The 13,593-nt window shown below is 36.1% G+C and overlaps 1 protein-coding gene across 2 annotated transcripts; it reads right to left on the bottom strand.

Annotated features, from left to right (window-relative positions):
- Positions 1–6,365: 6,365 nt before the first annotated feature.
- Positions 6,366–8,443, bottom strand: LOC135081276 (uncharacterized). Of its 2 annotated transcripts, none has more exons than XM_063976017.1 (2): positions 7,290–8,443; positions 6,366–6,553 (listed from the first exon to the last, which is right to left on the bottom strand). In XM_063976017.1, exons 1-2 carry the CDS (start codon positions 8,410–8,412, stop codon positions 6,405–6,407), a joined length of 1,272 nt encoding a protein of 423 aa, XP_063832087.1. In that variant the 5' UTR covers positions 8,413–8,443; the 3' UTR covers positions 6,366–6,404. The 2 variants fall into 2 exon arrangements, with proteins under 2 accessions (XP_063832087.1, XP_063832086.1); XM_063976016.1 differs by having other exon boundaries at positions 6,366–6,573.
- Between the last annotated feature and the right edge of the window lie 5,150 nt (positions 8,444–13,593).

The raw sequence follows: 13,593 nt of genomic DNA on the forward strand, positions 1-13,593 counted from the left end.
AGTACTAGCTATCACCATTTCAGAAACGATTTTTTTCATGTTTTTGGTATTTCTCTTATCCTTTTCCTTATCATAGACCACGATTATACAGGGTGGAATTTTGTAATGCCACCTGGAAGGAAAGTACTCTTAATATTGTAGATAGAAAAAATTTCTCAAAGAAAACATTCCTTTATTTTCGAAAAGAAATAGAACTGCATTCAAATATTTCCAAAAATTTGCTTGCCACACCCGGGAATCGAACCAACTAAAATCTGTTAAAAATTACATCCTGTATTTTTATTGCATCGATCGTTAGGGTCAAGTATAAGGATGAAATCTCTCTTAACAAACTTGATAAATCAAATTAAAGGAAATCCATAAAATCTTAAATTATTTTAATCATGTACAGAAAATTGTATGGTATGTTAGTGAATTTTCGAAAATTTTCGAAAATCCATGATTGCAGTTCTCTTTCTTTTCAAAAATAAAGGAATGTTTTTTTTTCAGTAAAATTTTCTATCTGCAGTATTAAGAGTACTTTCCCTCCAGGTGGCATTACAAAATTCCACCCTGTTTAATAATCGAAAATTTATTGTAGCTACCTATTGCTATTGTAGGTAGTAATGTGTACGTTTTCAAATAAAGAATTGCACAAACATGCAAAATGTCATCTGTATTTTTTATTTTTAAAGGTTCTAGCTCTGGGCTCTAGCGATGTCATCTGTATTCCGGCCAGTGATAACCATTCACAGCTCCATCATGGCCGACCACGGTGTTATGAATAACTTCTGAGCTAGCCACACTAGTTTCACCCAATATTGTCGCAACTATGTATGGTCAATCCGCGTTACTAGGAGGATTGCTACAACTATGTCCAGTTAATCGACCTGTTCCAAGACTGCAGCGGTTAAATAATAAGAAAAGGAACAAAAGTAATTTTAATAAACCAAGTGATTTCGTTGTAACACTTCATAACTTCTTGTAATACTTACCTAAGTATTCATAACTAGTAAATTATGTTATTTATACATAGAGTCCTAGGTAAGTAAAAGTGTACTATGAACAAATTAATTACACTGTCGTTTAGTTAGGTTATTTTAATCAAAGACTCGTCGTCTTGATACTTATTTGTCTCAACGTGTCCATAAAATCTTTCTCAAAAGGACCAAGAATAACAGTCTATTAAATTTTTCCAATCTCCACGCCAAAGCATCGACACAAAAATAAACCAAATCCCGTTACTTCAGTTAATTAAACTCCTTTCAGTGGACACCGCGTTTCTTTGTCACAGAGCATTTTCTGTTTTCACAGAACATGTTAGTGGGAAACAAAAAAGATGAATACAGTAGGCCTGATTGAAACGACGCAAATAAGTCCGAATTTTGAATAGAACTCAAAACTCAATTACAACTCAAGCTACAACATTAACATTTGAACACAAAGAGAGTTGAATATTTTTATTGTGTAGATTCTCAATGTAATAAGTTGGAAAATGATTTTGGTTCCTTCCTAATATGTGCTTAAGTCAGCGTTGCCAGACGTCCCGATTTTGGCGGGACGTCCCGATTTTTAAATCAAAATAAATGTCCCGCGCGGGACAGGCTCGGTCCCGCTTTTCGGAGAGAGACACTCACTTCACCAGACTTTGTTTGAAACGCCATATTATTCTAAAGAATAAAACTTTTTTAATTTTTTTCTTTTTTTATTCTAAAGACGAATTTAACGATAGAGTAAATCTGATTTAAAATATTATTTTTTTGTTAAAATACATTTTCTATGGCTACTTTTGCTATCTATTGTCACGTAAACGTAATTTTAAGTCAAATAAAAGATAAATATTTGAAAACCTTTGATTATATACGTTTTTTTTACTATGTCCCGCTTCTGGCGGAAGAATCCCGCTATTTTCACTCAAAAAGTACCTAAGTCCCGACTTGGCGAAAAAAAAACTGGCAACGCTGGGCTTAAGTTCACATGTCTGATCCAATTTGATTGCAAAATATTTCACAGGCGTCGGTAGGCCTCCCAAATCTGGATGGACCAACAATGAAGGTGGCGTCACAGGACCGGACGTTATGAAAATCCTTGGGCCTTTGCCCAGCAGTGTGATATCCTTTGGCTGAAATGGTAAGAATATTTATTTTCCTATTAAATGGTGTGCATTTTTTATGCCAAATGTCCCAAATGCCATAATGTCAGACAAAAACCCTATTGTCAGGTTATTGTAAGTAGTTTCTAGTTATAGCCCGAATGTTTCTGAACCCCATTACATTGTGTCACAAAGCTCGTATGACGCAGGACTGACTCACTGGACATTTCAAAGAAGTGTTTGCTTTCAACTAATTAATTAAGCTTTGTGGCATCGGTGGAGCCACTGAGGGTTATTACCAAACAATGGACGCCATACCTAATAAAGAAAAGTATAGTAGCTACAATACAGAAGAGCATAGCTAGTCGTAGCTGAACATTGAGGTATTTTGTGTAGTTTGTGATTTGACGACAAAAATGTACTGTCTGAGTCAAATAAGTAGTTCGTGACACCCAAAGTAGCCAAAAGGTTCGCAACACGTCTTTATTACAATTGAAATAAGGTTGTGTTGTCAACTTTTTGGCCACTTTGAGTGTCACGAACTACACTCAACATCAAATAAACCGCACCTTCCGCGACGCGAACTTTAAAGATTTTCTTCTGACACAATCATGGTACCCCAACAATATTGGTGTTATTTGAAAGCCCAATAAATATCCTTAAAGAAAAATACATTTTATTTCTAAATAAATGATTAACATATACCATAAATGTGACTTGAAAATAGACCTCACTTTGGGCTCACCTCTGGGATCAATTAGACCAATTTTTATGGTTACAAAACCAAATGAAGATCTCACGTGGCCTCTTTAACAGATGGATAGCGATTAATCCCAACTTAACAGTTTTATAGTCATAAAAAATGGCTATAGCGTAACTACCTATTTTTTGAAGAAGTGACTCTGGATCCTTGTAAAGACACATTTTTGGGGTAAAAACTTTCCTTTAATGAAATGAAGTTTAGAACTAGGCTTTCAAATGGTATCAATATTGGTGGGAAGTGGGGATGCATACGTTTGATAAGTGCTTGTCGCGGGAGGTGCGATTTATTTGATGCCGAGTGTATTTGACGCTGACTGTACAACGCTTTGATTCGTTTTTGTTTTCGTAGATAGAAGTTTTTTGTAAATCTTCATTTACCTTCGACATTCTCAAGACCTCCGTCTTTGAAATCTGCGTGGCTCTTTTAGGGCTTCATATCTCAGAATGAAATGGAACCCTTATAAGATCACTCTGTTCAGAAACGACTGTTTCAGAACTCTCTTAATACCTTCCTACGTACGACACGGTAAGTACAACGAGAATCAGTTTTGATGAGGGCAGTATAGGGCCGGTTGTAGTGGAAATCCTTAGGGGAGGCCTTTGTCCAACAGTGGAGAAAATCCTTAGGAGAAGCGTTTGGCCAGCAGTGGACATCCTTTAGTTGAATGGTAGATCAAGGTAAACACTGTGGCATATTTTATCTCGTTGTCATACGGGCTACTTTGTAACAAAAATGTAGCCCGTGACCTAAATTCTGCTTATTTCATCTTAGTTTAAACTTACTAGATATCATTACATTGAACCAATTTCTTCAAAGCAAACATTAGTAGCTTTTTAGTTCCTCGCGCTCCGCTAGGGGCGCTGGCGTCTCGCCAGCCGCTATTAGCTCTACGAGTATGTTGACACTGACACATCCACGCTAAATATTAACTACAGATTACCTCAGATTATTATAACCGTATACAGGGTGTATAGAAAACGGAGCAGCCTTTAACACTGTGTAATCAGGGTGCTGATAAACGGCAACGTAAAAAGCATTTTAAAAGTCTTATTATGATCTTAGTCACCAAACTCTTTTTAAACATTTTCCTTTAATTTTTTTCTTATTTTTATTATGCTAACATGCACACTTGAAAAAATCACCCTATATGTATGTACCTACTTAGAATAATCTGATTTTTCATGGACATCTCGGCATTTGAATTTCATTTAATTTTGTGATCTGTTCTTTTTTCTTGACATTCTTCTTCTATAATAGTAGGTATGTCTCTTACATTCTGTCTGTTGCTCTTTCCCGAAGACTATAATCTGGGCCTTCTCAAGGCGAGAGTGAATAGGCACTTATAGGGCAGATATGTATGTATGTACCATCCTAGACTGCATCGCACCTAACACCAGGGTGCGATTGTGGTCAAATACCTGCCTTCATCATCATCATCATCTCAGCCATAGAACGTCCACTGCTGAACATAGGCCTCCCCCAATGCTTTCCATGTTGCCCGGTTGGTAGCGGCCTGCGTACTGCCTTGTTATGCATATAAAAATGTAGTAGGTCTTTTTCAAGGCACTTTTAAACGTCCATTATTCTTTATCCAGATGATGGAGATAGAAAATGCTTTACCAGTGTGTATTCGCCTCTTTAGTAACCTATTTGTAATACCCGCTATTTGCAGTGTTAGGTTCGCTGCAGCATGTAGGGAGATGGAGCCAAAATGGCGCTGTAGATAAGATAGGGCGTGTTAAGTGAAAAATACCCCGTTCGTACTGATGGCGTCCCGTTATGAGTGTATGATGCATTTGTACTATGTTTTATTACTTGGTAGAGCTACAGATTCTTATAAGATAAGGGTAGAGAAATGATTGATGCATTTGTGCTATGTTTTAGTACCTACGTAGTAGAGCTACAGATTTAAGGGGTTTTAGATACAGCTATCTCAGATACTTAAGAGTTTGCAAGACTGTTAGAGACTTAAAAAAGTGCCTTTCTGAAAATAATACGATTTATTTTTACAAACCATTCAAATTCGAATAATTATTATCCTAAAGGTATGCAATGAAACTAATTATCACTAATTACTGACCCTGTCTGAGAATCGAATCAACAATATCGTCGTCCAAAGATTTCAATTCCACGCTAAGCCCAGGCTTAGACATAGATCTATAGAACACACTTTAATACTTTATTGTACACTATACAAGACAAGAAAGGAAAAAGAAATAAACTTGCAAATATGACATAACTTATATCGCCAAGAAGTGCCTGCTCGTTAAATATAGAGATTATTAATATTATTATTTCTGGGTATATTCTATTCAAAAGTTATTTATCTCCATAATAGAATTGCTACAACAACAATCGTGAACTAGCTCAGAAACAACACAATCTAGAGACTCCACTTACAAATTGTATTCCAGCTAAAACTGAAAGCCGAAACAGCTTCGTCTGAATCTACAGCATTAAATATGGCGGTGGAGGTAGCATTCGCGATAATTACAGCGTTCCGAATATACGGCACATAATAGATTCGCGGTGCAATTAAATCTTATAATAGAAATATATTCAGAAGTTTCTGTATTTATTTCCTGTCTTATTTGCCCCCACGTAAATATTTAGCAGTACAACCAACTCGTACAAAGATTTTAAAGTAAATATAAGGTGTTAAAGAACTCAAATTAAAGACGCAAGTCGCTATCAACTAACTGGCCAAACTGGGACTCATCAAGGAACATAGGCCGTTCAGCAGTGGACATTCTATGGCTGAAAGGATGATGATGATAATGAAAGAACTCAATGGCTCTATGGTCTACCTAGTGGTTAAATAATTGGTGTTTTTAGTCATGATTCCACACCAAGAGAGGTCAACAATTGAAAAAATCACAAGCCATGGAGCTTATAATAAAATGAACGTTACTTACTTCACTTTCTTTGAAGATTGTAGACACTCACTCGGTGGACAGATGAACTGGTGAAGGTAGCGCTTACGTGCAAGCAGATCAGAACTGTGGACTTCTTTAGATTGAAAAGTAATCACTTTCTCAATTATTTCTTTTTTATAAAACAACCGCGTCTACTGCATTTACGGCTATTGTGGCAGCAGTTACCAAACCTGAAGTTTTGACTCGATTATGCATAAACGAAGAAAACTTCCTTAACGGTTTGCGCTGATTAATATACTCAGACGTGATGTGGGGATTTTAATTAGTTTCGTCTTCCGTGCTTGGGGTCACAAATAGAGTAACATACTCATTAATATTGATACCATCATGTGAATTGACTTGCAAGTGAATACACACCTTTGGAAGACTTTCCTAAAATTAATATGGATCATAATTTCAGACATAGGACGTCCACTGCTGAACATAGGCCTCAATAATTTCCATATCTATTCCAGCGCCTTTCTGCTACCTTTATGAGGTACCTTTATTTCGTCTTTATGGTTACCACATTGCAAGGTAGAACAGTGTACTTAGATTATAATAAAACCACCAGGTAGGTATTTCACAATAATTGGTGGTATATAAAATGACAAAATATGATTGTTCAGCACATAAAATTTAATAGTTATATGGGTCATCTACCACCGAATACAATATCCCCGATGTTCCTGGCGTTGTCCTTAATGTATCCCACGACACTACTGGGCAACCCATGTGATATTTGAAGGTCCTTCCTAATGTTGGGAAAGTTCTTATTGTCCCCTTCAGATTTAGTCTTGGATCCTGAAAAATCATTGAAGAATCTAAAATCATCAATTAATCATTTAAGACACAGACTTATGTAAATTTAACCTGAATTTATTATGCAATTCTTCTAGTCATAGAATGAGGCCATGGCAGCTTTCAAATTCGTTATGTTATGTTTCAAAATGCGTTCTGCTCTATGGGTGTGAAACATGGAAGGTCACCAAGGTTATCTCGCACCAGCTGCAGGTCTTCATCAACCGCTGCCTTCGCCGAATTCTCGGCATATACTGGCCCGAGAAAATCTCCAACGTCGAGCTATTGGAACGCTGCCACGAAATTCCGATCGATCAGCAGATCAAGCGCCGCAAGTGGAACTGGATTGGCCACACTCTCCGAAGGGACCCCGATCACATCCCTAAGCAGGCTCTGGATTGGAATCCCCAAGGAAAACGCAAACGTGGTCGACCCAGGCAAACTTGGCGGCGTACTGTAGCGGACGAGGCGAAGAAGATCGGCAAGACCTGGAGCGAGATCAAGCGAGAAGCTCAAGACCGAACGAGATGGAGGACTGTTGTGGACGCCCTCTGCCCCATCTAGGGGACATAGGACCATAAGTCAAGTAAGTCATGTTTCAAAAAGTTTGTTATTGAAAAAAAACATAGATTTTAAGCTTTCGCGTTCCATTCCAAACGAAAGATCAAGTTGTTAGTAGTGACTGATATACTTCTAAAAGTCGCTTTGAGGCTTGGTTTTCTATATTTTAAATACTTACGTAACAGTGGTAGTAATCTGGACATGGGAACACCAACAAATGTAGACTTAGAAAAATCCTTTGGTCTGTAATCCTCTTCACTCATTGATCCTTGATTGACAAATGGTTTATTTAATTCGCCTGTCATTGAAATCAAATCTGTCCCATTACTTACTACAGGTTTGGCAAAAAATACTTTCCGTGAACTTGAATTTGTAAGATCCGATGCTTCATTAACTAAAGAGAATTTCATATCTCCGTTAGTCTCATCGACTTTCAAGAACTTTGACACTAAAACCTTTTTATCTGAACTGTTTTCCACCGTTGTTGTTTGATTAGTATCATTAGGCTTAGAAGTAGTAGTTTCGTCAATTTTAGTTTTAACATTTTGAATTTCATCAAATTGAATGTCAGCCATTGCGATCACTTTTGTGTCTGCTACAATATCATCTACAGTGGTAGTTGTTCGATTCGTTGTTGCTTGCACATCACTGCCAGTTACTTGTTGAAGTGATCTGAGCGCAGGAACAATTTTAGTTTCAACATTTTTAATTTCATCAAATAAAATGTCTTCCATTGCCCTCACTTTCGTGTCTACTACAATATCATATACAGTGGTAGTTGTTAGATTCAGTGTTGATTGCACATCTCTGCTAGTAGTTACTTGTTGAAGTGGTTTAAGCGCAGGACCAATTTTAGTTTCAACATTTTTAATTGCATCAAATAGAATGTCATCCATTGCTATCACTTTTGTGTCTGCTACAATATTATCTACAGTGGTAGTTGTTACATTCGTTGTTGATTGCACATCCCTGCTAATTACTTGTTGAAGTGGTCTGAGTGCAGGACCAATTATAGTTTTTACATTTTGAATTTCATCAAATTGAATGTCATCCATTGCTATCACTTTTGCGTCTGCTAAAATATCATCTACAGTGGTAGCTTTTAGATTCATTGGCGATTGCACATCACTGCTAGTTACTTGTTGAAGTGATATGAGCGCAGGAATAACTTTATCTTGAACATGTTTGTTATCTATAACAATATCCTTGCTTACCAGCTCTCTTAGAGATGGCAAAGGTTCATAATTCACTGCGAACATTGTATCTGCTGTTTTACTTTGTCTCTGAGGATTAAAGTCCATGTTTGGACTGTCTATATTTGCTACATCATATGAGAAACGGTCATCATATCCTAAAGGAGCACTGTCTCTAATAGCTTTAGTTAAATCATCCAAATTCTTCACCTCAGTAATATAAGTGTCTGGAGATATAAACTCTTCTACTTGAGCAGTTGCTATCTGTAACATGAAATATTTTGTAAGCTGAATTCTCCTACAAATCAATTCTATAAAGCAATCCTTACCGCAGTTAAAGTAAAAATTATGATTGCGTATTGCATTTTAATTTCAATTGCGGTTTCCCGAATGTGCGTCTGTTTACGAGCATTTTTAATGTCTGTACTGGATATGGTGGATGCAATTTAAGTGTTATTATTTATTGAGCTCGTTTCATTGACGACGATCGCGTATTGCCTGCATCTCTACTACTCGTATATTATATTATATTAGTCCTATTATGTTAACGTTATTCCAACAAGTTCTCCATATTAGTCGGTAAAAGTTTCATATGTTAACATTATATCACTGTAGTGTACTTTAACTATAGAGCCGCACCGACGCGATGCAATATGCTCATTCAGTTGATACGATACAAAAACTAAAAATCGTATTGAAGCACCATGCGGTAACGAGAGTCACAATTTCTCCTATTTAATATTATTAATATTACGTACTTACCTATATCGCAGCGTATTTTAAATAACTAAACTAAAAATCACTGACTGCAAATTGGAATCAATGATTGATAGTTAATAAAATAGGTATTTGCTAAGCAAAAAGTGTCTCATTTAGCGAACATTTTACTTTACGTAAGCAAAGAAGCGTAAGTAAAAGGCAATTCTGTTTTATTAGACGAAGCGCGGGATACGCCGATTCATCGACTCCAGTTACGCCCTTTCCATGTCTTTCGGGACGCCCTTTTAGTAGAGCACGTTGTGTCAACTGACTACCTACACACATGTGAAAAATCCAGCCGAACTTTTTAAAATGTAGCAAAGGCATCCATCCGTACAGCCAAGTTAAAAAGCGTGACTTCGCGCGAAGGCGTCGACATGCTTTTGTTTTAGAGTTAGCACAGAGAGTAAACCCCGATAAAAATAGAGATCCAAAAATAGTTTAGGGCATGTTACATCTAACATCAGTTGTTGATAAATTCCCATTATAGCGTTTAAGGAACTTATCTGTCAGATAAACTACATTTTGGTTTCTCAGGTGACCTGTACATACTTATTCCGGTAACAAAGTTACAAGTAATCAGCAACTTAGATAGCGTATCAGATATACAATGAGTCCGGGGAAGTACTGACTATGGTAGGGGGGTCATTCGATGACTCTTTTTTAATGCGAACAGCTAGGGACTGGAATTCGCTGCCTGCTGCTGTCTTTCCTGAACACTGTAATCCGGGCCTTTTCAAGGCGAGAGTGAATAGACTCACTTAACATAAGGTGTGATTGTGGTCAAATACCTGCTTTGTCTTGCATAAAAAATAATTATACCATACTTTTATGTGAATTGATTCTCTCTTTGGTTCTTTTTGTTCAATCATAGAAATACCAATACAAATAATAATACGTGTAAAAATCTAAAGTTATGGACGATTGAGTAGAGTTTTCAACAGGTAATTTCAATTAATGAACTAATTATTTCATATTTTAACCAAGTTTCGCATTTGAAATGTCTATTATTAGTACTGTTTATAACCTTGTAAATGATATTTATAAATCTGTTTTTACAAGTGTCCGTTGAAACACCATGCACAGGTGTGGGCTAATGGCGGTTAAGCCATGGATTATGCTGACATTCACACTGATGTGGGTGCAAATTTTATTGCTGTGTGTAGCCGTTTCAAAATATTTTGTTTTCAATCATGCTTTAAGCCACCTAGTTATAAATTGTATTAGTAATAATTTCAACCTATGTAGAGCAAAGCTGAGTTAATCCTAAATGATACAGGAGGTTCTGATTTTCAGGTGAAAAATAGTTTATTTAGTTTATCAGAATTGGAGGACAGTATGACTGTGTTGAAAATGACTGTGCGATAGTTACGATATCGTAGGCTAAATTAATGATTCTAATTTTCAAAATAAGAGTTCTATAAAACCTTTATGTAGGTACTTATGTTTGTTGTTTTCGTTAAGTTTTTAATGTAAAGTCGTTGCAGATATTTAAACCCGAAACAATCATCTGCGTCTCTATCTACGTACTGATTGACCGATAGGTAGGTAGGTAATTTTTTTTTTTATGATTCACCCCTTTCAGGTTGGAAAGGGTTTTTTACACACTGTTTACAAAATGAGTGTACTTAGCCTTACATGCCGTGGCCTAATAGACAGCACATCAGACTGTAAATTATTGCAAAATAGAACTTATCACAAGTATATAAGCCACAATGCTTATCTTAGCGTGCTATGTACAAAGCGGGTTTTTACACGCAGTTTACAAAATGAATGTACTTAGCCTTACAAACAGCATTATGTGCTTTATTGCAAAATAGAACTTTATTACAACTAAATAAGTCGCAATGTTTAGCTTGACGAGCCATCTCGAATAATGTCGGTTTTTTGGCGCGCCCGCAGCGCACTCGCGCGGTATCTATTCATCATTTAATTTACATTTGAACGCTCGACCGCGCCGCTGGATGCTACTGGCTAGTGTGGGAAGGTTGTAAGCGCCCACTTCAACTGAAATTCATTAAAATAATTTTACTCTATACTTTAAAGTTTTAAAAAAGGGAAAGAGGGAAAAAAGAAGAGAGATTAGTTTGACTCTCGTGTTCTGAATGTTGCGTATTTTAATTCTAACATAGGTAGGTACGTTAGAATTAAAATATACTAATGCCCGTTTTCACAAATATACTAATGCACGTTGACAACAAACCTAAAAATTAGGGATTGATGGTGAAAACGAGCGTTAATCTTTTAATTAGATAATTAAAAACATTTAGAAATAGATTATGTTCACAGAATTTTTTTACAAATAAGAAAAAAAGTTAATGAGATTGTATAAATTTGTGACTATGTAAAAAGACCTTTGAATATGTAATGTAAAGTGCTTATTGTTTTCCCAACACATAATTGAGTGTTTTTTTTTATCTTCCTTTTTATTTACTTATGGATTAATATGATGATTATTAACCAATTCATGAATATGTTCCGGATACACTTCAAACAAATAGCACCTCACACGTACTGCTTAGCGTCTTACGTCAGACGCAGTAATTTAAGCTGTACTAAACTGTGAGAAGATCTTGTTAGTTCAGTCGAAAGATATGTTGTTGCTTTGAGATCAGACACTGGACGTAAACTGTAGTAACTGCCCACAGAGTAGACGCAATAATGGTTAGTGTAAAATCTATCGTCATAAAAGTTTTGTTATAAAAAAAAATAATCGCCATAAAAGTTTTGTTATCCAAATTGAGTTTATTATTCGATGTAACTTTAAGTTCAGAGTATTATTCAGCTACTTACAAATCATGAAATATCAAAGAAAAAAATTAAGTTTATTAAAAAAATCTCTACATGTCTCTTGATCTTTTTACCCTTGATTTTAAACAATTTGCTGTCAATAATATGGTTTCACATAAAGCCTATCAATCGAGGAATTACGCTCGAAAAATTTCGAACACACTTTTCACATTTACCACATTCTCCTTTTGCACAATCTCAAATTCTGTGCTGTATACGTTTTTGTTTTACATGAATGTGTAAAATATTAGTTGAGAATCGATGGGAATGGGATTGTTTGAATCCGGACCGTTTTTGCACTAACATTTTCGTAGGCATTGGTTTTAGTCCAAATACTATTATACTATGTGCATTTTAATAGAGGAGAGCTGGCCAGCTTATGATTTTGCATGGTGGAAACGGGTGAAGTGTTTTTTTGTTTATTGTGAAACAAATGAATAATATGAGTAAGGGCTGGTTTTTTTAATCGTCGGATAACTTTTAACTAAAGAATAAGTTTGGTACATTGACAGTTAACAGAATATTAGACTATCTAATACAATTTTGTTGCAAAATTACACTTACTAATCATAATTCACAAACCTATGAGGTCTCACAGTGCACGTGGACGCACAGGGTGACACACGAACCAATCAGAGAGCTATATTCAACGCTGTGCGTTCGATTTGCTGCTTCACTTAAGCAAGCATCGTTTGTAAATACGGGCGATAAAGACCTAAAAACAATCGTAAGCTACAGCGAGGACTTGTATCCACTTCAGCCCTACATCCATCCACGCTTCGCATTACGAAGCTAATTTTCCTCAAGCGACAGTCGTGAACTTAAACCCAACAATGTAAAGACAGCTTGTAGAAAATAAGTTTTAAAAGCTAACAAGTGCTCGTTAAAGCCGAGACCTAAGTGTGCTCAGAAATATTGAGCAAACGGATTATCCAGCTTCCCCTGAATATTGTGAATAGAGATGAAAGGAATAAATTGTCTACGATAAGTTCAAAAGGTTTACAAAGAGGAATATGTGCGGATTGATGGTTATCACAACAATGGGTGCAGGAGCGATTTGAAACGAGACCATGGGAATAACAACAAAATTGACGTGCAAACTATATTATTATTATGCAAGTAAACTTACGTCTATATGTATGACTGTTGTTTAGTGAGCAGCAAGTTCAGGGTAAAGCTGACAAGTAATTTCAATGTGTACTCTAAAATTATGATTATATGCTATTTAACTGTACATCAATTAAAATGTCTTTTCATTTCTGCAATTATACACTTTGTTTAGTCACTAAGCTCCAAAATCGTAAATTAACAAACGAAACTCATAACTAGAGCCTCTGCTCTATTTGTGTACATAAAATTATAGTTTAATAATCAAATCATCAGTTGTTAGACATTAAAGTTTGGTATTAAAAGTTGACACCTACTTACATAATAATAAAATTGTATGCTTTACAGTTCTTATCAAAAACCGTTTTCCCAACATAACCACCTAATTTATCTTTTAGTCCAGCAGTGGACGTCATTTGGCTGAAAACGAACGAACATGTAACAACGCTAATAAACTCGTTGCCTAAATACTTAACGTGAATCAGATATAAAACCACTACACATCGCAGGCTGGATCCCGTAGTTAGTAAAACTAATTAGCAAGTTCGCTCCCTCGTGGAGATTTTGTTAATGTGGTTATTTTTGCCGAACTTCCCCCCAGCGACTCCGTAGGTACTCAATGGAGAAGTTTCA

This window comes from Ostrinia nubilalis, chromosome 19 (genome assembly GCF_963855985.1).
Source record: "Ostrinia nubilalis chromosome 19, ilOstNubi1.1, whole genome shotgun sequence".
Classification (NCBI taxonomy): Eukaryota; Metazoa; Arthropoda; class Insecta; order Lepidoptera; family Crambidae; genus Ostrinia; species Ostrinia nubilalis.